At 51.5% G+C, this 26,464-nt stretch overlaps 1 protein-coding gene and 1 pseudogene across 8 annotated transcripts in view; both read right to left on the bottom strand.

Annotated features, from left to right (window-relative positions):
* Positions 1-1,805: 1,805 nt before the first annotated feature.
* Positions 1,806-26,464, bottom strand: part of Ank1 (ankyrin 1) — a 183,812-nt gene continuing 159,153 nt past the window's right edge. For 2 of the 8 annotated variants that reach the window (XM_059244849.1, XM_059244850.1), the window contains exons 38-43: positions 25,699-25,845; positions 16,885-17,422; positions 14,263-14,539; positions 9,698-9,781; positions 8,679-8,744; positions 8,303-8,401 (exon numbers count right to left, since the gene is read on the bottom strand). In XM_059244849.1, coding sequence (XP_059100832.1) covers positions 8,303-8,401; positions 8,679-8,744; positions 9,698-9,781; positions 14,263-14,539; positions 16,885-17,422; positions 25,699-25,845 — 1,211 coding nt within the window. Of the gene's footprint in view, positions 1,833-8,302; positions 8,402-8,603; positions 8,745-9,697; positions 9,782-10,411; positions 10,631-14,262; positions 14,540-16,884; positions 17,423-25,698; positions 25,846-26,464 lie in introns of those variants that run through there. The other 6 variants (XM_059244851.1, XM_059244852.1, XM_059244853.1 and 3 more) reach the window with 6 other exon arrangements.
* On the bottom strand, positions 21,802-24,658 carry LOC131894432 (small nuclear ribonucleoprotein Sm D2-like; annotated as a pseudogene).

Raw genomic sequence — 26,464 nt, 5'->3', positions numbered from 1 at the left:
GGCGAGGCGGGGCGACCCCGCGCCCGTCCTCGCCCGCCCAGCCCTCCCGGGGCCGCCCCTTGGAGGAAAGCCAGCCGCGCCCGCGGACTACAGCATCCCCCGCCCCCATTCCCTACACCCGCCCGGGGCTGGAGCGCACGCCGGCTGGAGCCCCGGGGCGAGCTTCCAGGGCGTGGGGGCACGGGCATGGAGGGGCGTCTGTGCTACTTGGAAGGTTTTTTATTGTGTCCTGACGACACCCACCCCCCCTCCCCCTCCGAAGAGCGGCAGGCGAGGAAGGTGACCGCGCCGTCCACCAGTGGCTCCTGGAGAGCGAGAAGAGCCTGCCAGTCTCTTTCCTGGCCCTAGGGGGCGCCGCCCGGGCAAGGCGGAGCCGGATTGTGCTGATTCGGGCCTCCCTCTGCAGGAGACTCTAGTGTGACGTTAAGGCTCTTCCCTGAGGGCTCCTTGCAAGGCAAGACCAGCCAGTTGAGGGGTCCCTTCCTGGCCTGGCCCTGAGTCTAGATAGAAGAGGGTCTGTCCTCAGCCTCCTGGTCAGCAGTTCTATCCTGCTCCGGCTCTCCTTGCGCTGGGCCGGTGGTCGGAGCTTGAGCCCAGTGTCTGTGCCAGGACCTCCAGCCTGCGGCCACCTGCACTTCAAGCACCAAGTTGGCTCTGGGAGACCTCAGGGTGGTCTGACCTAGGAACTGGCAGGTACATTCACAGCCCTACTCCCTTCCTCTTTCAGTGAAAGACAGCCTTGAGCTCCTCCCACAGCCTGGAGAAGTCCTCCTCGGGAGCTGAGCTGTTGAGGGCTTTGTACATACTGCTAACGTGTTTCTATTGGTTTGCATAGTATTTATTGTTTTCATATACACAAGGCTGATTACTGTACAGTTTACACTTTGAACACAGACTATTATAGAAGTGCTTGACGATTTAGAAAACCTCCTCTCCATTGAACATGCTGGTGCAATCCTCAGACAGCCACAGGCCCTTCCCCAGCAGAGAACTTTGAGATGGGGCCCTGGCTCCCTTTGAGCCCTACAGCAAATCTGGGGGGCTCCTTGCCTCACTTTTCAAATTTCTAAACACAAGGAACCCCGAATGCACTCTCAGGATAATGATTTTCTGCTGGAAGATGATTAAATACTGAAATTGAGAGACAACATAAAAAATATATATATATCCAGTTTATCCATACAGCTTCAGAGGTCACAGTAAAATCAGTGTGGACTGAGTGAAGGGGAGACCTGCATGTGTGCACCTGTGTCATGTCATTCTGGGAAGAGCAGTCCCTTCACCGGGAAGTGGGGCAGGGGAGGTTGTTACAAGTGGCACGTGTTGTGTGCAGGTGTGGGAGACGGACACACGAGGATATGGGGCGATGGTGCTAGACTGATTTCACACCCAGTTTCCAGTGTTCCCGTTCCAGAATGATCATGTGAGTTTCTTACAAATGAGGTCGAAGTCAAAATCAAAAACAAACAAACAAAAAAAGCAACCAAACTTTAACCAACCATCCCAGCCACAGTAGAGCCCTTATTCATGTCTGCACCCCTGTGCTCTTTGGGGCTTGCTTGCTCTCCCTCACTCCTCCTCTCCCTTCTTCTTGCGGCCTTTGTCCTGATTCCCACAGAGATCCATAGTCGCTAGAGGCAGGACTGGAGACTGTAGGTCATGCGTCTACAGCCAGTCATTCATGCGGATACGAGACTAAAGGAAGCCCCTTACAGAGGTCATGCCGGGATCTTAGGACACGTGCGACCCTTCAGTAGCCCTCTGGTCCAGGTCTCCTTCCGTGTGCATGACAGAGTGTGTGGAGTTCAGGGTTTGGGTGTTGAGGTGTGATCCTGCAGGACACAGAAAAAGGAGTCACTCAAGAGTCCTGTGCTTCCTTCTTAGGCAGGGCAGACCAGGAGAAGCAGGATCCCCAAGCAAAGCAGTGAGCTGAGAGTGTAGTGGCAGAGACTGAGCCCCGAACGCCACCCACCCTGCCCTGTTCTCTACCCAGGTGCTTCATCTTACGAAGCCAGCCAGCCTCCACTGTTTAGTACAGAGTGGATGAGCTCTTTAGAACCTTACACAGGGGGCCAGAGAAGGTGATGTGCTGCCAGGGGGTTGGGAGAAAATCTGCAGAGTAGATTCTTGTGCTTAGAAAGTGACCATTTTTCTGTGATGGGTCCTATGCCAAGAAAAAAGCTAGGCTAGGCCGTAGTGCATCTACGCTCTCAGTTCAGGTGGGCCCACAACACTGATGTCTGCTCTATGCCTGCCCTGGACAAGATCACTGGTCTCAGGAACACATGACCTTGAAGCTCTGGTCTCGGGAACACATGACCATGAAGCTCTCTGGTCTTGAGAAGACATGGCCTTGAAGCTCTGGTCTTGGGATCTCATGACCATGAAGCTCTCTGGTCTTGAGAACACATTGCCTTGAAGCTCTGGTCTTGGGAACTCATGACCTTGAAGCTCTGGTCTTTGGAACTCATGATCTTGAAGCTCCCCTGGCTCTTATCTACAGACTCTCACTGTCAGGTACCCCTGGCTCCTGTTCACATGCTTAGAGCTGGACTGACTCTGTGGTAGAGAGATCTCATAAGGCAGGTACATTCTCTCTATAATATTACATCTCAAGTTGGGAAGGAACAGCTTTGCATGTGAAGTCCAAACCTGGCAGCCGTGATTCACAGCGAGGTACCAGTCCTGCCCCCCATGGTCTTACCTTCCAGCCTGCTGAGAGGCCTGCCTCCTTCTTGCCTTCCTTCCTCTTTTCTTAATTTTTCTTTTCTGAGACAAAGTCTTGTTACACAGCTCAAACTAGCCTGAAACTTCCAACCTCCTGCCTCTGCATCCCAGGATGCCTCTGCATCCCAGGTGCTGGGATTTCAGGCAGATGCCATCACGCCCAGATAACTTCATGTCTTCTAAATGTTCTATCTATAGGGACCTAGGAGCTGGTGAAGAAGAGAAGGACATTTCTTTATTTTTCTGTTTTTATGAGGCATGGGCCCATTCTTTAATCCAGGCTAGCTCCTAACTCATTATTTATCCCAGATTGGCCTCACGGCCATCCTGAGTGTGGGGGTGACAGGTGTGATCCACCAGGCGTGGCTGAGGAGGCCATTAAGATGGTGAGAGTTGATGGTGTTCTGGGAAGTGGCACACAAAGGTTGGAAGCCATTCTGAGGCAGAGCTGTTCCAGGCATGGAGCTGTCCTGGGCTCTGTAGGTGACAGAGCTGAGGAGGTATATTGGGCATGACCAATGTGACTCATCCCTGGATGGTTCCCCAGGGGAGGGAAGGGAGGCCAAATGCCTTGCCTCGAGCTATGAAAACTAAAAGCCAAGCACTTTTGCTGGGTGGAAGAGAGCTGCCACTTGAAAAGTGAGATTCTGCCCCTTCTGAGAAGGCTGCCTTCTCCTTCAGTCCCATTTCTAGACTGCGTGCTCCCATGGCCCCTCTCTCTGCCTTAGGCCACAGCTCTCCCCTCCAGGCTGTCGTCTCCCCTCCTCAACTTCTGTCCTGCTTCAGACTTGTCCTCTAGCACTTCAGGTCGTCCCTTCCCACCACTACCCATTCGTTAAGAGACGCTGTAGAGTGCCAAGGTCAAGAGCAGGAATTCTGAGGCCGGACTGTTCCGGTTTAATCCTGCTTCTGTTGTTACCGGCTGCTGCTTCACTGTGGTCAGCTTACTTAGCTGCTCCTCCACTCTGTTTCCTCTGCTGTGAAATGGGAGCTGCAGCAGGACCTGCCACATTAGATCCCTGCGATGTGTGAATGCGCTAATGACAGGTCCCTGGAGCACTCTGGGCAGGGAGCACTCTGGGCAGGGAGCACTCTGGGCAGGGAGCATTCTGAGCTTGTGAGTACCTGGCTCTTGAGAAGCGTGGCTGCCTAAGTGGTGTTTTCTTCTAAGCAGCTGTGTGGCTGCTCTGGCTCGTTGATGAGCACTTGGGTGGGAGCCCCTTCTTCACATTCCCTACAATGCCTAGCCTGGAGCTAAGCATTCCTCAAGTGAGAGACAACGTGAGATCTGATGTTCTAGACACCCGGGCTATGATTTCCCACCTGCTTTACTGCCAGGTCCCAAGCAGAGGAGAAAGATCAAGCCTGAGAGATCCTTTTGGAATGGACACCCCGTTTGTTTCTGGGTAAACTGAGACTCAAGCGGAACAGAGACAGGAGCAGCTGGTGGAGCAGGGGTGAGGTAACATGAGCCTTCAGGCTACAGGCAGGATTTCTCCTGACACCGCACCTCCTCCTCCTGGCCACTCTCTGGAAAAGGCCCATCCTTCCAAAGCTTGGGAAACGGCCCCTCCAGTGTGCCCAGGGTGCCCCTGTGGCCAGGACCTCGCACCTCTTTTCTCTCTGCTGTGGTACCTGCCTCCACACTGATGTCACGACTCTTACCATCTCCTTCTACCTCTCACTCTGATGTCCTTGAAGTGGCTGGATATGAGAACGGATTCTAGGTTGAAACAAAGCAAAAACCAAGCGTGCCTCCCTACTTCCTCCCATCGAAACAGATCGGAGTTATTAAAATATTCTATTGTCCGAGCTAGGATAAGTCTTGAAACCATGTTTGCATGGAAAGCATCCCATAAAAGGAAGACAGAGAGAGGCACTGGCCATTTCCTCCCTCAGCACCTTGGAGAGTCCTGGAGGGTGCAGCCATGCACATGCAGAGGGTATCAAGAACTAGTACCCTTCCAAGGCTGCTTCACTGTCTCTGTGCCAGTCTTCCCAATGGTCCTGGCACCTTAACACTTAGGTGTGGTACACACCCTGCTGCCTGCTGCCACGTGCCCTGAGCCTTGACTAAGCAGCAACTTTCCCCTTCTTCAGCCTGCCTCTTCACTCTCTCGGCCTTTCCAACGCAGGGAGCAACAGGTAAACATCAGAACAAGGCTCAGCAATACCCTGTTCACCAGGCTGCAGAGTCCTCCCAGGGGGTGCTCTACCTCTCTAAACAAGTTCACTATCCTCCATTTCAGCCACTTTTTAGATATGATACTTATAACCAGGCTATTTGATTGAGAGAAGTTTCAAGAGAAGGATCAAAATCAATCATAACAACTCAACTTGCAATATGCATAATAATCATCCTACAGCAGAGAACGGAAACTCTTACAGGCTAGCTAGCTTCTATTCCTAAGCTATGTCCCAGCCCAGGAGTCTGTGTCTTAAGACCCCAGAATGCTTTAGGAGGGGATGTGGACAACACTCTGAGAAAGTGTATTGTTGAGCTCTCACTATGTAAAGCCCTTTCCCTAAAATAAGCCCATTTGTTACCACACAGCAGCTCTACAAGGAAAAAACTGGCATTATTGCTATGTGTGGACAGAAACGTTGAGGCTAAGGAAGGTCAATTGACTTGCCCTGAGTCACAATACAAAGAAAATCTGCCACTAATTGAATGCCACAGTACATACGCCTTTATTTACTCCTCGTGACACAACACCTCTCATGGTTAATTATTTGTGCACCCGCCACACCCGCGCTGTGACTGAAACCTGGGGGTCTCTGGCATGCTGAGCATGCGCTCTACCACTGAGCCACTACTAGTTCTGCACATGTTTTTTATGGATATATAACACATATTCAGAAGAGACTATCTTCATCTTTCCTTGAGTAGGAAGTTGGGGATATGAGTGACTTAAGGTGGGAAGAGGGGAAGCCAGGCCTTAACTCTAGATCCCAAAGCTGGCTTTCATGCTTGGAAACAAATAAGATGCTTCCCATTATTCACAGTAGCTCTGGTTTATAAAATATGAACATGGGGTGAACAGTAGGAACATATAAAGTGTGAACAGTGACTACTGAGTCACTGCTCACCAGGGAAGCATAAGGCTAGGTTCTTGTCAGTCTCTGGTCACATTCTCCTCAACCAACGACTATATCACCATGTGCACATTAAATGTTGTGTGTGTATTTCTGTTTAAAGATGCCCGATTGCTGGTGTATGGGTCATTCACTCACACTGACCTCATCTCCACTAACGCCAGAGCCCCCGGGAAGCTTTAAAAACTCATCTTCCCTGGATAGACAGAACTTCAACAAAAACAGTGAGATAACCATGGAAGAGCACAAAAACGCACTGTGGCACTAGACAGATATAAAATAAAGGATAGTGTAAAACTGGAACAAGGCAGAGCCGGGAAATACGCACGCCATTCACTCAGGGGTCACCCTTATCTGTGTGTCTGTGAAGGACTGAGCACAGGAGCACCCAGCACTGCCTTCGGATTTCGAGTAACTTTTAGCAAGTAGGGAAATCAGGAGGAACAGTGAGGACTGGCCGGACTGCCTGTGAGGTGGGGGCAGTATGATTGTAATAATCATACAGTATGATGGTAGGAGCAGAGCCTGAAGCCCCTTCACTAGCTTCCTGCTGAGGACGGAGCATTCCCGCTGCTGCCCTTCAACCCTCATGGACCTGGCAGGAGCCTGCAGCCCCACTCACTTCTGTGTTACTACCCCGGGCACGGCACGTAGTACCTCCCTTTGCCTTTGGTTGGCAGAGGGCTCAGCACTGTCCCAGAACCAGGCTGCCCAGAATTCCTGACTCGTAAGCTCATGAGGTCTGGTGGGTAATCTAATCTCTCTCTCTCTCTCTCTCTCTCTCTCTCTCTCTCTCTCTCTCTCTCTCTCTGTGTGTGTGTGTGTGTGTGTGTGTGTGTGTGTGTGTGTTGGGGGAGGGGCATCTTAACGTCTTCGGAGATCAGCGACAGCCGATTAATGAAAACGTTCTACTTCCTCCCGCCCTGCTTTCTTGCTACCTGCCTCCTCCTGTTCAGGACATTGGTCAAATCTGAGTCAAACAGAAGCGCACATCAGAGCTAATCCTGGCCTTTAAGTCAACAATCAGGCAGGACCCTCCCGGCGGTGCCAGGGTTAATGCTGTGACCTCCTTAAAGCTGCTGAGGAGTCAGGGCTAATTTTACTCTCCTATCAGCTCTGCCAATCCTCATTTTTACCCAAGTGCTGAGATATGTTGGGAAGCACCAAGTCAGCACTTCTGGTGGCCCGGGAGGCAGTGTGGGCCCTGCTTTTTGCAGAATACATGAAACCAGTGACTGCTTGCTGCTTGGCTCTGGAGCTGGGCCCTGAGAGTTCTGGGCGGGGGGGAGGGGGGGGGGAGCTGCAATAACCCAGTAGGTGCTGGGCATAGGGGGAGGGGGCTGTGACGCTTCCTTGCTCCCCGCTGTCTCCCACCCCGATGCGTCTTGTACTGAGCTGCCCCGAGCTGAGCACAATGAAGGACCTCGGGGCAGCTCAGTACAGGACCCCTCAGGGAGGATAAGGTCAGAGCTGGCTGCCAAAGCTCTCGCGCTGCAGCCTGCCGGAGAGCTTCACTGCATACCCTGGCCCATCCCTCATCGGCCCACCGCCCTGGCACGTACCCGTCACACACTAGTGGAGCCCTTAGCAATGAAGACCCTCCTGACTTTCAGAGACCATATCACCCACCCTCGGGCCTGTTGACTTAGTTCCTTCTTAGACCTCAAGGGGGCAGCCTTGTTCACAGAAGAGAGGAGAATTGAAGCTACAGTAGGTTAGACCCTACCGGGGCTTAGGGTTTAGGCCTGGCATGTTTTCTGGCCACACATAGTGAGACATCACAGGTCTGACACTGTCCCTGTGTGTTCTGCAGCATCCTGGCCGCCAACTTTAGAGCCCACTGCTTGGTTTCTAAGAGGAATGCCAAGATTCACAGAGCGGTTTTTTTTTTTTTTTTTCACACTTCAAAGCCCTATTTTAAAACTATACAGGGACAGCTAGGCATAGTGACACACGCCTTTAGTTCCAACACAGAGGCAATTGGATCTCCGTGAGTTAGAGGCCAGCCTGGACTACATAGCAAGTTCCAGGACAACCAGGGCTCTATAGAGAGACTCCGTTTAAAAATAAACTGTATAGGGGTTGGAGGTGTGGCTCAGAGGCAGAATCCATACCTAGAATCCATGAGGCTCTGGGCTCCATCCCTAACACAGCCAAAAAAAAAAAAAAAAAAAAAAAAAAAGACAAAAGAAAATATAAACAAGCAAAATAAAACCAAGGCCCTGAATTTGTGTACTCTCCCACAGATCTGTGTCAAAGGAAATGTATCTGCTTGAAAAGAAATCCGGGGGTGGGGGTGGGGGGTAGGGCAGAGACGGAGACTAGTTTGGGGAGTGGGAGTCGGAGTCGGGTTGTGGCTCTGAACTGGGCTGGTGCAAGGAACAGGTTGGGGAGAAGCAAGCAGCTGCTTCATCAAGGACCATGCCGGGAAGGACAAGAAAAGCCACCGTTACCTCCCAAGGGGCTACTCGAGGAGAGATCACTGTTTGCCCCTTTTCAGGCTGGCCCGCTTCACTATTTGAGCCCCCTTCCTGCCCTCTAGCAGGTCCGGCTGTAGTCCACTCCCTCTTAGCTCCACCTAGAGACAGACAGCACCAGAGACAGAAAGTAGGAATCACATAGGCCAATGAGAAAAAAGAGGCGGAAGATGCAAAGGGACGCGAGAAGGAGGTGGGAACACCGTCCCGGAAAGGTCACCAAAGGCCAGCATGTGCAGACCGGAGCAGAGGGGAGGAGAGGCGAATCGCTGCGGCCTCCAGGGGCCTGCAGCGCCTCAGTACCTTAGTAAGTCTCACAAAGGACTCAATATCATCTTCCAGCTCCCCAGGCTCCGCCAGGGGCCCCTCAACAATCACCTCCTCGTGCTGCGGGGTGTCGATGGCACCGGAGGAATCTACCTGCCGGACGACTTTGCGAATGATCTGGAAAAGAGAGGAAGAGAAGGAGGGCTGGGCAAACCATCAGGACAAAGTCTGAGAAGAACAAGGCCCCAGCGGTGACATCGGGAGGAGAAGCAATGGCCTCTTGTCTCTCGTCCATCAGGGGCCAAGAAGAAGCCTTTCTCTGCAGTCCTTTATGGGGAATGTCAGGGGAGCTTGAATTTGGCGAGTACTGTGGGCAGGTTTCATCCACCATTGGCTTGGCCATGAGCTATGCTACTTCAGCATCCCATTCTGCCTCTCAGAATAGACGTTTGTGCTGACTGTCATCTCTCTCCAATGCCTAAGGACAGAGGCAACCTTTTCCTCTCCGAGTCTGCTCCACTCACCTGCTCCGTATTCAGTTATCCAGGATGGGAGATGAACATACATCATGTCTCAGGCCCTTAGGAAGGGACAAGGACAGATAGGGGCCGTGGCCCCCTATGTGCACGGCAGCCCTCGTGAAACACACACCCACCCTCCCCTGCTTTCTTCCTTTGCCTTATGGGGCAATGCCTGCCAGGCAACGCGAACCTATCGTGCTGATGGACGTGTGCCGTCAGTTTGATGAGTTCCTACACCCTTTTTGCTAAGGGAGGTCTTGGGAACAGTTTCCTGTTCTCTAATAGCTCATCCCAGGGCCAACCTTCACAGGACTAGAGCTGTATGTTTCGTGGGAACTGATCTTTCTGGAATAGGGCAGCTGGAACTGTTCATGCTGAGTTAAGCGTTGAGGTTATAAGGCCCTCAGTGTCCCGACTGTAGAGGTCCCACAGGTCTCAGCTCTCTCGAGTTATCCCGAATCACTGAGGTGGTGGTCACAGCCTGCCTCCCCCTCCCCCCCCCCCCCCCCCCGTTAGGGCAGCAGCAAGAAGCAGGTGTGTATTGAGTTCCTCTGCCTTTCAGCTTTGAATCCCACCAGCTTCTCCCCAACTCAGAGGTGCTGCACTCACCTTCTTGGTGACAATGTTGCCCTGTTCGTCTGTGAATTGTTCCTCCGTCACCTGCTCCCCTGGAATATTCTGAAGCTCATCCCCCTGGAATGAGAAGACGAGAGAGACCCAGATGGGTGAGTGGGGTTTTTACACTAAGAGCGGAAGTTGAAGAAATAAAAGAACCGTGGTAGCAACAGCCGTGTCCAGTGATGCCTGAAGCTCAGCCGACAGCCCTAGACAAACAAGGGCTCCCACAGTGTCGCAGCACCCTGTGGGGCCGTGAACCCTGAGACAGGCTGGGGCCAGAGCTCCCGAGACCTTCGTGTGCTTGACCATTGTAATGTCAACAATACAGGGCGATTATTCAAGTTCCCGAAGGCCCCCAGAGAAGTATGGGAGAGAATGCCACAGACAATCCCTGCCCTGGCGGTGACTGGAGTCCCAAAGTTGGCTATTCCAATGGAATGAGATCAGGCATCCCGAGCCCCAGAGCTGAGCTTCTCTACTACTCAATGCTGGCTACTGGGGTGGTTCTGAGCAAGTACCATATGCAGCTATGGCTCCCAGCACAGAATGCAAAGGAGGTCTTCCTGGTCTCCTTTGCATGTCGTATCTCCTGGCTTGAGCTGGTATTCTCTCAGCTTCACCCTATGCACGCGCCAGAGAATCCCCTCAGACGGTCCTCCGCCACCCTAGGTCCAGCCCCCTAGCCTACCATTTGCCTGGGGTTACCTTCAGGAAGACCCGTCGGCGGACCACTCTGGTGGAGATGGTCTCCTCGTCGTCACTCAGGCCCTCGCTCTCCCCCAGCTCCTTGTCCAGCTCCTTGTGAATGTGCTTCAGCACGAAACACAGGGAGCCCTTGACAATGTGCATCACATTCTGACAGCTGACTAGGAAGAAGCCCAGCAATACCAGAGTGACCAGGAGCTGGGTGATGAAGGTCCACATCCTTCTCTCCTCTCTCTCCTCACCAGCCTGGCCCTCCAGGGACCAGGGACACCAGGGGCCCAGCTGCTGTGGAGATCCAATTTCTCATTCTCCTCTTGGACTCCCGAGGCCCCCAGTAACCCCTTCCGTTCTGTCTCTGCCTCTTTTTGCTCTTTATCCCTTATTCTAAACAGGAGACCAAATAATCTCTCCCGAGTGACTCTCTTAGCTGGGACAACATGACCCAAGTGTCCTTCCTGCCAAACAGCCTGGGATCTCTCCTCACACCCCAGAGGACGTCAGCCTTCTATAATTTTAGCTCGCACGCCAGCTGCTGCTGTCCAACCGGGATGACGTGGGGAAGCAGGTGTTGTGTCTTGGACTCAGAAGCGCATGTCAGAGTCACCGTAGAGAGGGAAACCAGGCTTGCCTATGGGAGCCAGAAGGCAACTTTCTCATTCAGGGACTCCATAACCCATGACATCCCAAGAATGCAGCTACTTTTGCGTCTCCATGGGCAGCTGTTGCAGGGATGGGAATGATGTTAATGGGGTCTGGACCAGCTAATACCCAGGAAAGTTAAGCATTCATTTAAAAACACCCCTAAAGGTGAGCTGTCTGTTCAGACTCTGTCAAGTGAAAAGCTCCTGGGTCACTGGGAAACCGGTCTGTCATTCCTGTGAGTCCTGAAGGCTTTCAGCACGGAATTCGTGCTAATTTAGGGCCCATCTCAAAGGGTCTTCTCAGGCCGGAGTGGAGATGCCACAGGGGAGGAACCACTCCCAGCACACTTGTGCTCGCGGAATTGACCCACACACTCAGTCACAGCAGCAGCTGAGGATCTCGCCTTCTGCATCAGGCCATTCTCTTCTGAGCACTAGCCCACCCCAGCAGAAAGAACACAGCCTTGGGGCCTAGTAAACTAATGCTCCGGATCGCCCCTGTGAGGGCTTGGGAGAGTCAGTCACCTTTTTTCCGAGCCTCCGTGTCTTCACTCATGGAACAGGGATTACTGTGTTTTCCTGGCTGCTCTCCAGAATGCCGTGTGGCTCCTGCAGTGCTTGATACACACAGCCACTGTGAGTAACTGGGGCACACACTACTGAAGTGTGCTCTGCCTTGGAGGCACTGGCCTGTTTCACAGGTTAACACAACCACCGTCCTATCGAGTTACGGTCTTTAGTTTTCCCATTTTACCTGAAGGACACCGGTAAAGGATGTGACCGTAGTGTGTCTAAGTGGAAAGGTTAAGTAAATGAAAGAGATTTCCCACATCCATCACCCCAAACGGCTTCATTTCGGCAGGAAAACGCTTGGAAATGTAAGATCCCCCATACAACAAAAATTGCAGGTCGGAGGAGAACATGATAGCTGAGCTAAGAAGACTCCAGGGGCTGTGAGAGTGATGGTGGAATGTAACAGCAGTGGAACATGCCTGAAGCCCTGTGTGCTGATCCTAGCATGCATACTCACATACACACACACACACACACACACACACACACACACACACACACACACGTACACGAGTTCAGCTTTGGATATCTCCTATTTCCATCCAGTGCCTAGAAGAATTAGTTAGGTTATAGTCATTTCGGGTTCATACTACAAATCCCAGATGACAAAGAGGTTTAATGAAAATACTAGCAAATAAGAGCTTTGAAAACTGTTTCCTTCAATGGGCTCATCATCATCCCAGGGGCCCGTCAGCTATCTATGGAAGTGACCGGTCTGAAAACACCCAGTAGTTCCCACAACAGGGAGGCAATGACATCTCCGTTCCTAAGCTGGGCATGTGGCCCTGTGCCATCACTCTGGCCACAAGAATGTGGGACTAGGAACCAAGAGATCTGGATACTCACGGTTCATTGTGTGACCCTGAAGAAAGCCACTGGCTGCTTGTCTATGCTTTCCTCCTTATAACGCAGGAGTCAGACACAGTCTGTATCTAGAAGCATCCTCTCTATGATGCTCTCTGCTCCTCAGCTTCTCTCCTCCACGGGTGGCAGAGGGAGCATCGTGAGAGACTACACCTGGCTTTCCCCCTGGGGGTTCAGAGTAGCCCCAGTGACCGTCACTCATATTTGGGCAGAGCTGTCTGTCATTCTTGGGAGAAGCAGAAGCAGGTGGCGAGGGACAGCCAGTAAGGAAGGAATGTGCTGGGGGCAGGGTCTGTGGTTTAAAACTGACTGGCTGCCTGACCTGTACCAGTGCACATACTTGGCAGAAAGACTTTCTAAATCAAACTCTCTGTGATTCCTAGCAATGGGTTATAGCAGGACAGCATCTCAGAAACACGGAAGAACCAAACTGTCTCTGGAGTTCCCAAGGGTGCTCTGGCAGGGAGAAGAAAAGACAGAAAGAAAGGTAGGAATAAAGGAAGATGAACTGGGGAAACATGATGCTGGGTGAGGATACTGTACTGGGTAAAAAGAGCCCACAGGTCACGTGTAGGTTATAAATACCCATTCCAGAATGGCAAGGCACACTCATCAAGAACACACAAATCAAAAGACCTGTGTTCAAAAGATGCCTGGCATTTGTTCAAAATAATAAGTGGGCAGAGAGGATGAGGCTGCTGGTATTAGATGAAACAAGACTGGTCATGACTGGGGAGCTGTGGGACCCGAGAGTGCAGAGGGGGATGGGAGAGAAGACAAAAAAAAAAAAAAGCAAAAAGCAAAGAGAGGATGGGACAGGGAGGGGGTCACGGGAGGGAGAGGAGGAGACAGGATGGCTGGAGGGAGAGTCCCAGGGGGACAGGAGTTGGAGAGAAGGGGGTTATTGCTACCCTGCCACCTCAGAACCCAGAAGCCACCTAGAGTCACAGAAGTCCAGGGCCAGGTGAATGCTGGTGGTATTCCATTCACCCTTTCTATCATCAGTGGGGACATTGAGGTCCTGAAAAGCCAGCAGCTGGAGCATGGTCACACAGACCCGAGGGATGGTTCCCACATGGCTGCCGGAGTCCTTAACACACAATTCTCTCAGCCCCAGGCTCTTTCTAGAGTGTGATGGACACAGCCAGGAGTTGTGGTACACATCTGGCGTCTCAACACTTGGGCGGCGGCGGGGGCACCCCAGGCCACACAGTGCTTCCGAACCAAAACATGAACACAAGACAAAACAAAGCAAACAAACCAAAGCCATGGCTGGGCATCACCCAGAGTTTGCTCAAATCCCACTGGATGAGCCAGGCCTAGGGCAAGCTGCCCAGCCATGTGGACATCAGGGGTGGAGAGTGAGTGTGGGACACCGTGCGGCTGTGGGATGGATGATGTTGATAACTGATGCACGAGCCCTTTCCTTCCAAAGGAGAAGTCAAGAGGATGAAAGGATAGAAAGTGACGTCACCACCAGGAAACATGCCTGGCTTAGGGCCTGAGTCATGAGCGCCTGAAAGCTAGAAAGAATAGAAGGAGCAGTGAGATGGTTCAGCAGGTAAAGGTGTGCGCTGTCCCAGCCTGGTGACTTGAGTTCAATCACCAGTACTCATGTAAAGATGGAAGGAGAGGACTGACTCTAGAAAGTCATCTTCTGACCTCTCTAGATAGGATGTGGCGCACGTGCATCATGTACACACACACATACACACACACACACACACCCTAAATAAAAAGTAAACAAAGAAAAGAACAAGGACGTACTCTCACCTGTACTTCTTGAGAGAAGGTGCTCTCGGATGCCCACACGCTTGGTTCCTTGCCAGCCTGGGGGCTCTCAGTCCCAGGTGGGCCCCTCTGCACATGCTCCCTTGCAGACACCAGCACCTGCTCATATTCCTGAAGCGTGCTGGCCTCCGGCCCTTGGATGGTGGTGATCTTTCTCTGGAGTGAGTGCGGGCCTTGTGTGACCTCCTCTTGCCAGGAACTATGTGCAGCTTCTTGAAGATCGGGCACCATGGAGCCCTGTTTATCCCAGTCCAGTGTTCTAGGGTTCACGACAGGCGGTAGATGGCCAGGGAGAAAGAGAGGACAACTGTTCACCTTCAGTCTCAGCTCTTAGACACCCCCCCATTCCCCTGGACCCCGGCTCATCTAGGATACAGCTGGTAGTGTCCTCATGCGTGCTCCAGAACATTACAGTTCACAATGCTCTGAGGGGCGCTGTCCTCTGGCATACATGTGGCTCACCCTTTCATTCTTTGAAGTCTTCTAGACCGCCACCCACTCAGGCCTTCTCTGTCACCTTATCTGTAATTCCAACCACTTTCCTTTCCCCACACACACCCACTTGGTGCTCCGATTTTCCATTTAGTACTTGTAATTATCCAGTAAGGTTTCAATTTTTCGTTTATTTTTACTTTTTTATTTAAAGTTCCTATTTCCCCCATTTTCATGCATATGTGCTATGCATGTGTGTCTATGCATGTCTGCCTGTGTGTGAGCTCCCTGTGTGTATGGGTGCTCACATCTGTGTATGTGTGTGTGCACTGTGGGTTAGAGGCCTGAGACTGATGCTGGGAGCTATCCTTCCTGGCTTTTCCACCATATTCATTGAGGCAGGTTCTCTCAACCAAACCCAGAGTTTGCTGCTGTGGCCAGGTTAGCTAGCCAGCTTGCTGTGGGATCCCCATGTCTCCACCTTCGGAGGCTAGAATTACACCCAACATTTATGTGGGTTCCGGGGGAGTCAAGCTCTGGTCCTCATGTTCGTGAGGCTAGCTCTTAAACATCAAGCCATCTCCCTAGCTACCAAAATTTCAATTTTAGTTACAGTTACCCCTTAATATCCGAGAGAAACTGGTCCTATGACCCCCCAGGATACCGAAACACATGGATGCTCAAGTTTCTTATGTGAAATGGTATGGGATTACGCGGAACCCCCACACACCCTCGTTCATACTTTAGGTCGCCCAGAGACTAATTCCCAGTAGGACGGAAATGGTGTGTAAATGGTTGCTGTACTGCACTGTGTAGGGAACAGCAAGAAATATGTGCACACGTTAAGTGTAGCTGGCACTTACTTGCTCCATAGGCAGTAGAAGCCATGGGTTTGGAAACCATGATTATGAAGCCCTGGAGACTCCAAAGGCCAACTATAACTCTGGCTTTATTTACATTATCTTGTTCCCTGTCAGTTTCCCCTCTAGAACATTCCTATAGGCAGACATTTCTCTGATTTCTTCACTACTTTCTTTTTTTTTTCTTTTTTGAGACAGGGTTTCTCTGTGCAGCCCTGGCTGTCCTGGAACTTGCTTTGTAGACCAGGCTGGCCTCGAACTCACAGAGATCCGCCTGCCTCTGCCTCCCGAGTGCTGGGATTAAAGGTGTGTGCCACCACCTCCTGGCCTTCTTCACTGCTTTCTTATAGGAGCCTGGCACATGGTAAATGCTTAGTAAATATGGGTAAGTGAGTGAGTAAATGAAGTGTACCCGTCCACATTGGATGGTCACACAGCCAGGAAATGATGCAACCGGGGCAGAGCCCACCTTCAGCGAGCCCCCTGCTCTAACAGAGCAGTGACCAGCAGACAGGAAGTGCTGACTAGCTGCCTGCTGAGTGAGTGGCCTCACAGGTACTGTGCACAGGCATCTCACCGTGACCCTCACGAGCTCAGCCCCTCCATGCCTTCCCACTAATCAAAGGACTTCTTTAGGAAGTGAAATGAATGATTTGCCGTCTCCTCTTGCAAACACTTTTCCTCCCACAGTGTGATGGTCTATAGTGAGGACCCCAGGGATGGCTGGTGGAGGCGTCAGGACAGTGGGAAGAGGGGGAGGACATGACTGCTCTCTAGCCTGGCCAAATCTGAGCTCCTTGGGTGGGTACTGCCTGCTAGACCCACACGAGCCACTTTAGGAAGGACGTATAAAGCAAAGTGACATGAACAGAGAAAGGGCCTCTACACCAGTGCAGGGAGGGACACTCAACATGTCTGCATTTCCTCTGCCAGCTCTGAGCCTTTGTCTTAGCATAGTGCTGGCGTTGGTGTCTCAGATATATGGGAGTACTCTGGGGCATCAGGAACCCAAAAGCACTGAGCCCCAGCGCCACGGTGTGGCCACACATCCATCAATGCATCTCCTAGGCACACATGTCCCGAATCCTCTCTGCGTTTCTCCTGCTGGGCACAACTGGCGGGAAACTGACCTTTGCGGGTCACAGCTCTTTTCTGATGGTTGGTGGCTTCAGGGGCATTTATATGTATTTGCCACAGGGCATTTAGAATACAGGTGAGCAGCAGTATCCAAGCCTTCTGCCGGTGCCCAGCACCAGGAATAGTCAGATCCCAAACCCAGGAAGACAGAAGGGACCCATAGACCAGCCCTTACCTGGCCTGGCTTGTGTCCAGCACCTGCCTCACTGTGGGTGAGTCTGTGATTCGGGCGTGAACTCGCTGCTGGCCTGAAACAAGAGACACCTCAGCCTCCGTGTCCTGCTCTGTGCCTGAGACCTCCTGCCTCTTCTTTTCTGACCTCTGACCTTCCTCCTGACCTAGCAAATCAGCCAGGCCATTTGTGGCATCTGAATCCACTGTGTCGTCCTCCACCAGGTCCTGAGAGCCCAGCTCCGGGCCCTGCGGTTCCTCTGAGAGTGCCCCCTCCAACTTCCACTCTTGCGTGGCGTCAGAGTCCTCGGCCTTGCTGCACTCCAGAGAGGAGTCCTCAGCAGTGACCAGGGAGGGTGTGAGGCCCGCAGACCACACCTGCATGTCAGACATCTCCAGCATGGTGTCATGCTCCGTGGCCGCCAGGGGGATGGCGTCTATGACAGCCACTTCGTTCCAGTACTGGTCTGCACACAGTGGAGAGGGGAGTGCGTAGTGCAGGGAGGCGGGGGACAGCAGCTCGTCCTGCAGCGAGGAGTAACCTGGAAGGGCAGACAGAGGGCAACATGCTCCAGAAGCGATTTTTTGTCTCACACGCTCACGTGCAGGACCACACACACTTACACACAGGCACGGCCACAGAGAGGCATGCACATTCAGGGCGGGGGCTTTCCAAGCTCCAAGTCCAAAGCTCAGGCCTTGTGGCTAATGCCGGGACCACCCTGGCAAGAGAAACAAGGCTCTGAGCTGGATGGGGGGCAGCCAAGGGGTGAGGGTAGAGAAGGGGGCTCCTTTGCTGGAGGGCAAAGAAACGTGATTGAAATTCATTCTTATCCAGCTCTGAGCACTAGATAAAGAAGGCTTTATCCAAAGGACTTGTGCTCCGATCTGTCCTGATCGATCAGATGAAAGCCCCAGTCTCCGTGGCTGGCGGAGTAAAGGATGATCTTTCTTTGCTCAGTCTTTCGAGTCCTGTTAGGAATGTACCTTTAGGGGGGGAGAGTGCAGCCCACCCAGGATCAGGGTCAGTAACAAGGCTGCCCTGGAGGGGTCTGACAGGGGACACTGAACATCCACAGACCTCAGTGCGGTGGTCAAGTGGGAAACAGGCTTCTGGATTGGCATGAAGTGACTTTTCCTCAAGGTGCATATTGGTTCCACAAACTCTGAATGATCTACAGTGGCACAGGTGAGGGTTCTAAGGGGTTAAAAATGGCGCAAGGTCAGAGGGCACCATGGGTCCAGCACACCTGCCCGCGGTGCTTCATCCACAGGCCCTGAGCTAGCTATCCACCCAGCTCTGGTTCCGCAGGGACCCAGCACAGCCTGGAATCTGCAGGCTGCTCCCATACCTGCTCCTTGCTTTGGAAATAAGCTCTAGACAGGGTCTGGCTGGCTTGGACCTCGGCTCCCTGGTGTTGAGATGTGACCACGAATGGACTGAGAAGCCCGCCTGCATGCAGGGGATTTATTTGTGTGTTGGGTGGCAATCGATGTTCTGTCAGAGGTGCATCAACCCTCTCACCTCCAGGAGTCACAGAGAGGTCCCTTTTGTTCCCAGGAGAGCAGGTGCCAGTCTACAGACAAGCTTTTCTATCTGGCACAGTGTGTCTGAGGAGCCAGGGAACTGGCATGTGCCTACAGGGAAAGATCCAGGGGAAACAAAGGGTGTGTGTGTGTGTGTGTGTGTGTGTGTGTGTGTGTGTGTGTGTGTGTGTGTGTAACAGGGTGGGGCTATGTTGTTTCTAGGGACTTTCTATTATCTAGTCTTCCAAGCCGTATGCCCAAACCCTTCAATCAGCCAGCCCCTTCCCAGTCCCCACAATCCCTAAACCAGGCCTTTATGTTCATACTCAGATCTTCATTCTTATTCTTTTCAGCCTAGCCTGTCTCCTTGCTCTCAGCTCTGGGCACCGGCTCTCCCATGGCCTCTGCATCTAACAGCACTGTCTACACTCATCCTCATTCCTCCACATACTCAGCCAAAACACATTCGCCAATGTCTGATTCCATGCCAGGCACTGTGTTAATGGGGACACACACACACACACACACACACACACACACACACACACACACACACACACGCAGATTCAATTCAGTTTCTCTTTTTCAACACTGCTTGTAGTGTGGGTCTCCTGGTAAATGCTTTCAGCTTTTACACATCTGGAAGAGTTTTTATTTTTGCTTAAATTTAGTTGCTATTTTTTTTTTGAGGCAGGGTCTCATCATGTACATGGTTGACTTGAAATTTGCTATCTTAATCAAGCTGTGTTGAGACTTGAGGCTCCCTTTCTGCCTCTTCCTCCTGAATGCTAAGATTACAGGCATGCTCGTTTCCCTGGGATGCTCCCCCGCTCCTTTCTATATAGCCCAGGTTGGCTTCCAACTTGCTATGCAGCTCATGTTGGCTTTGAACTTTCCTCTTCCTCCTCTTCTTCCTCTTCTTCTAAGATAGAGACTCAACCACGTAGCCCTGGCTGGCCTGGCACTCGCCACATAGATAGACCAGGCTGGCCTTAAACACACAGAGACCTGCCTGCCACTGTCTCTTTGGTGCTGGGATTAAAGACATTGCTGCTACTAATACTTTTTCCTCTTCCTCCTCCTCCCTATCCCCCTTTTCCTTTCTTTTACCCCCCTCCTCTGTCCTCTCTGTCACCATTGGGAGCAAACCCAAGTCTCACATATTCTAGGTAAGCGTTCCACGGCTGAGCATGCTCCAAGCCCTGTCTGCTCTTTCTTTGAAGAAAGAGCTTAACTTTGAAGTACAATGGTGTTTTACTTCAAACTCATCAGTTTCTTGTTTATACTCTTTCCCATGAGTCTATCATCCTTATTTTGGTTCCCTTGTACTGAGTTCCCTTCCATGCTCACTTCTGACCTGTTTGCTTATTGTATACCTCAATACAATTGCTAAAATGCTTCCTGTATATGGAGTTCATGATACTTATTATACCAATGTATTTATAATTTCCATCAAGTTCAGAATACTTTCAGCACATATATGTACATCTACATACATATATAGGTACACACACATACACACATGCTTTTGAAATTGTCCCAGAGATCACTGATGTTTTTGATATCTTTTCTTGTCTTCCTGTATTTCAGTTTGGAGTGCGTCTGCCGACAGAATCTCTGTGCAGCTAGGCAAATGCTCTGCTGCTGAACGTCACCTGGAACACTGTATTGAATGCACAGTCACAGCTGTTCCGACTGTCCTGCCATCTTTGTCTGTCTGTCCCAGTCCCTCTTTTTCTTCCCATTACTGATTCCATTTTCCTGCTTCTGGGATCTGGCCCTCTCTAACTAGCTGCCAGACACCATGAATTTGACCTTTTAAGTGCCGGATATTTTCGTAGCCCTGCACATCCTTGGTGGCTGTCCTGTTAAGTGGTTTATTTGGAAAGCAGTTTGATCCCATTGCATTTTGCTTTCAGGATTTCTTAGGCAGGTCTTATGCATTGCTCAAGCTCGGGTTACTTATTCTCATTTTCTGAAGCATGGTCCTTCTTTCTGTAACTAATGTCTGAATGGCCAGGCTAGCCATTGGGAATATCTGATCAATACTCAGCTGAAGCATGTAGGTGACCTTCCAAAGGACTCTAGTGTTCTGACTCTGTGTTTTTTTGTTTTTTTTGAGACAGGTTTTTTCAGTGTAGCCCTGGCTGTCCTAGAACTCTCTTTGTAGACCAGGCCTCGAACTCACAGAGATCCGCCTGCCTCTGCCTCCCAAGTGCTGGGGTTAAAGGCGTGCGCCACCACCGCCTGGCTGCTTTCTGATTCTTGTTAGATGTCTCCTTCCTGGCCTGCTGTCTCTGCAGGTATAGCTGCTGTGGATTCCATGACCTCAGCAGCCTCTCCTTCACCCGGGGAGACCACCTGGGTTTCCTTGGAAATGCTGTTAACGCTGAATCTGGGCCTCAAAGAACTCTCTTCACTTGTGTCTCATGGACCACTGACTCTCACTTCCTCATGTCTAACATCTTGCAAACTGCTGTCTCATCGAGGGCTTTCCAGTTTGGGGCCGCATCCTTGAGAAGGGGTGTGTGTCTAATCCCTATGACTTGGCCAGAAGTGGTGTACGTCATAAACAGATTGTCAATACAGCCATTCTGTCACCCTTGGGGATCTCATCAGTATTTCAGGGTGGAGGTCTTCTGCCCCCCAAACATCAGAGGCTCTGGGACTCATCTGTAACCCTTCCACCTTGAAGCTTCCACGGTGTTCATTTGAGTGGAAATTTCATCTAAATTAGGTGGGAGTGGAGAAAACATATGTATAATTTCTGTTCATTGTCACCCCTGGTGACTGCCTTCAAGATGTTTTCCATTTTTAGAGGACCCTACCCGCCCACTCAGACTTCGATCCGAGGATCTCAGCAACTATGGAAATGACATGGGTGGGTATCACTGTTAGTGTGGTGCCATGGTCACTGAGGCCTATGTACCCTCATGGGGATGTCTCACTAGGTCAAGGGTAGAAAAGACCTTGGGAAGATCTACTTCAGTCCTACCTAAGTTTCAGAAGTGCTCATCATTCTAGGACTCTTGCAGCCCTGTTCCACTTGGGTCACCAGCCCATCCTCCAGTCTAAAGGCCTTGTACTTGACCTTGGGAAGATCAGGTAGTAGTCACATATATAAGGCTTGCAGCAGAGTAAGTCAGGGGCCAGCCTGTCTGCCGCCTTCCTTCCTTCCTTCCTTCCTTCCTTCCTTCCTTCCTTCCTTCCTTCCTTCTTCCTTCTTTCCTTTCTTCTTTCTTTCTTTCTTTCTTTCTTTCTTTCTTTCTTTCTTTCTTTCTTTCTTTCTTTCTTTCTTTCCTTCTATAAAACACATAGGGATTTCTTCCCATCCCACTGTGCTGGTCTCTGCAGGGCAAGGAGCAGGTTCTCATGGTGGGAAGAGGATCCTACTCTACTTGCCACTGTTGAGTGGGTTCCTCAGGGCCATAATGACCGAGTCCTCTCTCAGTAATATCTGTGCCTATATTTCTTTGCGTTGACTTCTTGAGTTGAGAGGAGGGTGAGCCTTGCTCCATAGCAGGTCCTTGTTGACTGGCATGGACTACTTCTGGCCCTTGTCAATCTTGGGGACCTGGGTCACCATCTCCTCCTTCACATTTTCCAGTACCAGGTTGCATGGCTTGTCAAGGGTTTCACCCAGCCCAGGAGTTTCCTGCTGTGGCTGTTGTTGGGCACTTTTGTGTTGTTGACCGACTATGTGAGCACAGAGAGTGGCCCTGTGGTAAGTGCTCCTCCCCCACTTCCACGGCTCCTCTGGTGTCATCTCATTCTTGGGTCTGTTGAGGAGGCTCTTGGGGGAGGTTTTGCCCACAGATCATGCCTGCCTGTGGCTTCTTGAGTAGACTGAGAGCTGGGTGGAACTCCAGGTGGCCTTTCTTCCTAGCAGGTTACTGTCCTGGGTATATACTAACCCAAATGCAGTGATCATCCTCTTAGTTCAATGCTTGTAGTCAATAAAAGGTGTGGACAGGTAATCTGGCCCCAAACAGGAGTCATGTTTCACTAGCTGTATCATTAAACATTGATATAAATAAGTACATTTTGTTTCCAACTAGACGTCTCATTAAGATAGATGGAGCTGATGGGTATGAGATGCCCACTTTTTTTTCCATATAAGAAATGTCTCATGGGGTTATTTTTTTTGTTGTTGTTTTTTTAAATAGGCATTTTTTTCTCTGTGCTTATTCCGTGGGCCTGAGTGGTCCCCTCTTACATAGGAAAACTGGCCTTTGGGCCAAATTTCCTTTCCCACAACAGTGCAGGCATGCAGGTCAGGAAAAGCCGTGATGGGAAAAAAAAATGGCTCTCAAGTAAGGACCCCACTCCCTGTCCCACCCCTGCCCCTTTTCTGTAGGCACTGCCCTGAGTCCCTGTGACTTCAGGTAAAGACCAGCAGAGGACTCAGAAACTGAGTGGACTGTGACCATCGTAACATGTAGGGCTTGGCTGGCACCAGGACAGGTCCGTGTGTCCTTGTCAGAGGACACCAGAGATGGTCCAGGAGGCTGGTGCCTCTTCCTCCCTGCACTTCTGATCATGTCTGACTGGAAGGCCAAATGTGGGACAGTCGTCCTGAGACAGGGAGGAGGGAGCAACAATATATACCAATCAATCCTGACGCCTAGGTGGCAGGGAGGATCAGGCCAAGGATCAATGTACGATTTTGGCCCCTGACTGAGGGCATCATGCCTACAGGGGCCAGAGTCGAGGCTCATCTGGAGATCTGGGGGCTTTTAGGTACAGGAGGTTGGCACACTGCACAGAGAAGCCATTAAAGACAGCAAAGCAGGAGGAGAGTCCTTTGAGGATGATGTCATTCTTTTGCTCAAATGCCACCACACAAAACCCAATGGCCTTCTGACAGTCTCTAGGGTCAGCTTCCTGGTGCCCCTTCAGCCTCCCACCTTTTCTCGCTCTACCTCCTACTGTCCTAGTTCCTCTGGTTCCTCACTATCTGTGAATCCACTAGGCATGCCACCCTTCTAGAATGTTCTTTCCTTCTTGTTTACATATGGCTCATCCCCTCATCTTCTTTGTGCCTTTGTTCAAATGCAACTATCCTACCATGCTACTCAGTCCCTTTATTCTAGCCTATGTACCCCCATGTCCCTATGAGGCCATATTACATATAACACGGCATATATTCTCACGCATATTATCCATGGACTCATAACACAAGGAAGATTTCACAAAGGCAGAATTTTGTTTTGTTTTCTTGGCCGAGAACTGACTTCGCTCCCCTGCCTAGAATGGTGTCTAACACGTAGCTGACGCTTGAAAAAAAAAATGTGCCAACAGGGCTAGCCCATGGCAACAGAGCCCTATCATCAGACACAGAACACACAGAGACTCGGTCCCACTCATGGACTTGGGACTGCTGACGTATTAACACTCTTCTGGTCTGACTGGAGCCAGCTGTCAGTCCTTCAGGCCCAGGAAATCCTAAGGGTCTGCTAGTCCTACGAATGCTAACTTAATTTAGGGCATAAGCATAGCCTGTGGATTTAACTTGATCGAAATAGCATGGGCGATATTGAGAAGCCCATGCCATCCAACAAGGATCCAGTGTCTTGTCCTTTGTATTTCCCAAAGCTTACAGATTTTCTCAGCTGCCCTTCTTTTTCCTTCTGTGAAGGGGGAGCTGGCCTACTTAGGAGCTCCCCATGGGGCTCCAACCAGGTTCCTAGAGGGCAGCTACAATCCCCACAGCTGTAGATCGCTGTTCTGGAACCCTCTGGACCTGAAGAGTGAGTGGAGCATACGCATCAGCAGCCACCACAAGGCAACACAGACAGTACGCCATGCACACGCAACAGATGCCCATGGGGACAGCCATGAGATGCATGGGGTAGGGTGGGGTGGGGGGCTAGGGGTCCTCCGTGACATGCACTTGTGAAATCTGACAGCTCTGGACACTTGGCCGGGTGGAGACAGTGGAGAACAGGAAGTACAAAGGAGTGAGGGGTCAGGATGAGGTCAGAGGCAGAAAGAGGAGACAGGACATGATCAGTAGATGAGCCCCACACCTGAGGGGGCTAGATAGCATGTTTCAGGAGACACAAGACATGAGAGAGAGAGAGAGAGAGGGAGAGAACGGGGGGGGGGGAGGTTTGGCATGCACCGGCCCCACCTGACTGAAGGAGGCCCTGTGTCCAGCCTAGTCTAGAACTCACCTGCCCCTGGTACTCCCTGCTCCCTGATGGCACCATAAGCTGTGACTCAGGTGCCCTTGTGTTCCACACGTACATGGCTAGGGACAGCCTTAAAAACTACCAGCTTGGGGAGCATTGCTGTCCCCACATAGCTGTCCATAGTGAGGTAGGGACACCACAAGAAGACACACCCCACAGTTGACAAGATTTCCAAAGTTAGTAAGCAGCTTGGAATCTAACCCAATTTCTAAAGACAAGGAGATGTCTCTGCCCTATGAGCACCAGCAGGCAAAGGGTCTAAGGCGCAGGCTTCTGGGCCTCCACCATGGGCTGATGTAGAGAGGGGCCCCACTCGTGTCTACTGGCCAGAGGGGGGGGGGAGATGAAGAGAAAGGCCTTGGGACCTCCAGGCTCTGCTCCTTCATGGCAATGCCTGCCTCCATTGCCGCTTTGGGCAGAGCGCAGGCCTGAGACACAGCTCAGTGGCAAAGGTCAGGGCCTCCTGGGATGGGTCACACTGGGGCTCCCTGCCATGCTGAACCATCCTGAAGAGTGCGGGAAACAGATGAGATGGGAAAAAAGGGACAGAATATGACAAGGAAGAGAGACCGGGGCTCGAGAAGACACCTTAGTCCCGAGGGTTCACAGTGGGATTTTAAACACCATCAACTGATCCCCTGAGACCCTGGGCCAGAGTCTCCGTGTTCCTTGCTTCCTAATCACTGAATATGCTACAGACAGGGACACGAGAGGACCCATGCCTCGTGAAACAAAGCTTGGAGATTCTAGGGCAAGGGCCTAGGTAACTGCTTCCCAGACTCAAATCCCTTCTTGCCATGCCAGGCCCCTCTGGGACCTTGGTTCTGGGGGCTGGTGGTGAGGGTCTGGGAACTGTTCCACATGTGGGCACAGAGACAGGCAGCCCTGGAGGAGGATGCCCACCTGTACAGGTGGGTGCTAGCTGTCTCTCTCACTTGCCTCTGCTCTCCCTGGTAGGAGGAGTTCAATGCCGACAACCCTCCCATTGACAGGAGGGAGAGATGGTTTAGGAGAAATGGAGTGTCATGGGAAGGGGCCACTGTTGCTGGTGCTGGAAGGCAGGGCCCCAGCTCAGCTCGGTCTCACAGGACACTCACCATTCATCTGGGAGGGTGACAATGAATAGTCCCGGTCCCCATGCCGCCGGTCAGGTTTGAGGTTGCGGCTCTGCCTGCCGGAGCCCTCCAGCATGTTAACAATCTCGCTTCTGTCGATGTTCCGCAGGGCTGCATACAGATTCTCCACTGTTGGGAGAGAAGGGAGGAGGTGCTGAGGAGCAAACTCACGCTATTCTAGAGAACCAGGCTCGCTGTGCAGGCCTAGCAGACACGGGGCAGGAGGAAGTCTGGGGAAGGGGAACAGTTCCCGTTTGTGGACAACATCTTTTTATATAACAGGTCTATAAAAAACTAAGAGGGGCCAGTTGTGGTTCGGCTTCTTTTGTTTTGTTTCTTTCAATGCTGGGGATGGAGCCCTGCTGTGGGGTGTCTTTCTGTATGCTGTGAATATGTGTTGCTCTGATTGGTTGATAAGTAAAGCTGAGTTGGCCTATGGCAGGGCAGGGTGGAGCCAGGTGGGAAAATCCAAGGGAGATTAGAGAGAGAAGAAAGGAGAGTGGGGGGGGGGGGACACTGCCAGCCGCTGCCAGGAGAAACAAGATGTAAAAGTACCGGTAAGCCACAAGCCATGCGGCAAAGTATAGATTTATAGAAATGGGTTAATTTAAGATGTAAGAGCTAGCTGGTGAGAAGCCTGAGCCATTAGGCCATACAGTTTGAAAATAATATATATAAGCCTCTGTGTGTTTATTTGGGATCAAGTGGGAAGTGGGTGGGAGAGACTCGTCCAACTACAGGACCCCGG

This window comes from Peromyscus eremicus, chromosome 17 (genome assembly GCF_949786415.1).
Source record: "Peromyscus eremicus chromosome 17, PerEre_H2_v1, whole genome shotgun sequence".
In the NCBI taxonomy this organism is placed as follows: Eukaryota; Metazoa; Chordata; class Mammalia; order Rodentia; family Cricetidae; genus Peromyscus; species Peromyscus eremicus.
This window is presented reverse-complemented; position numbering and strand designations above follow the sequence as displayed.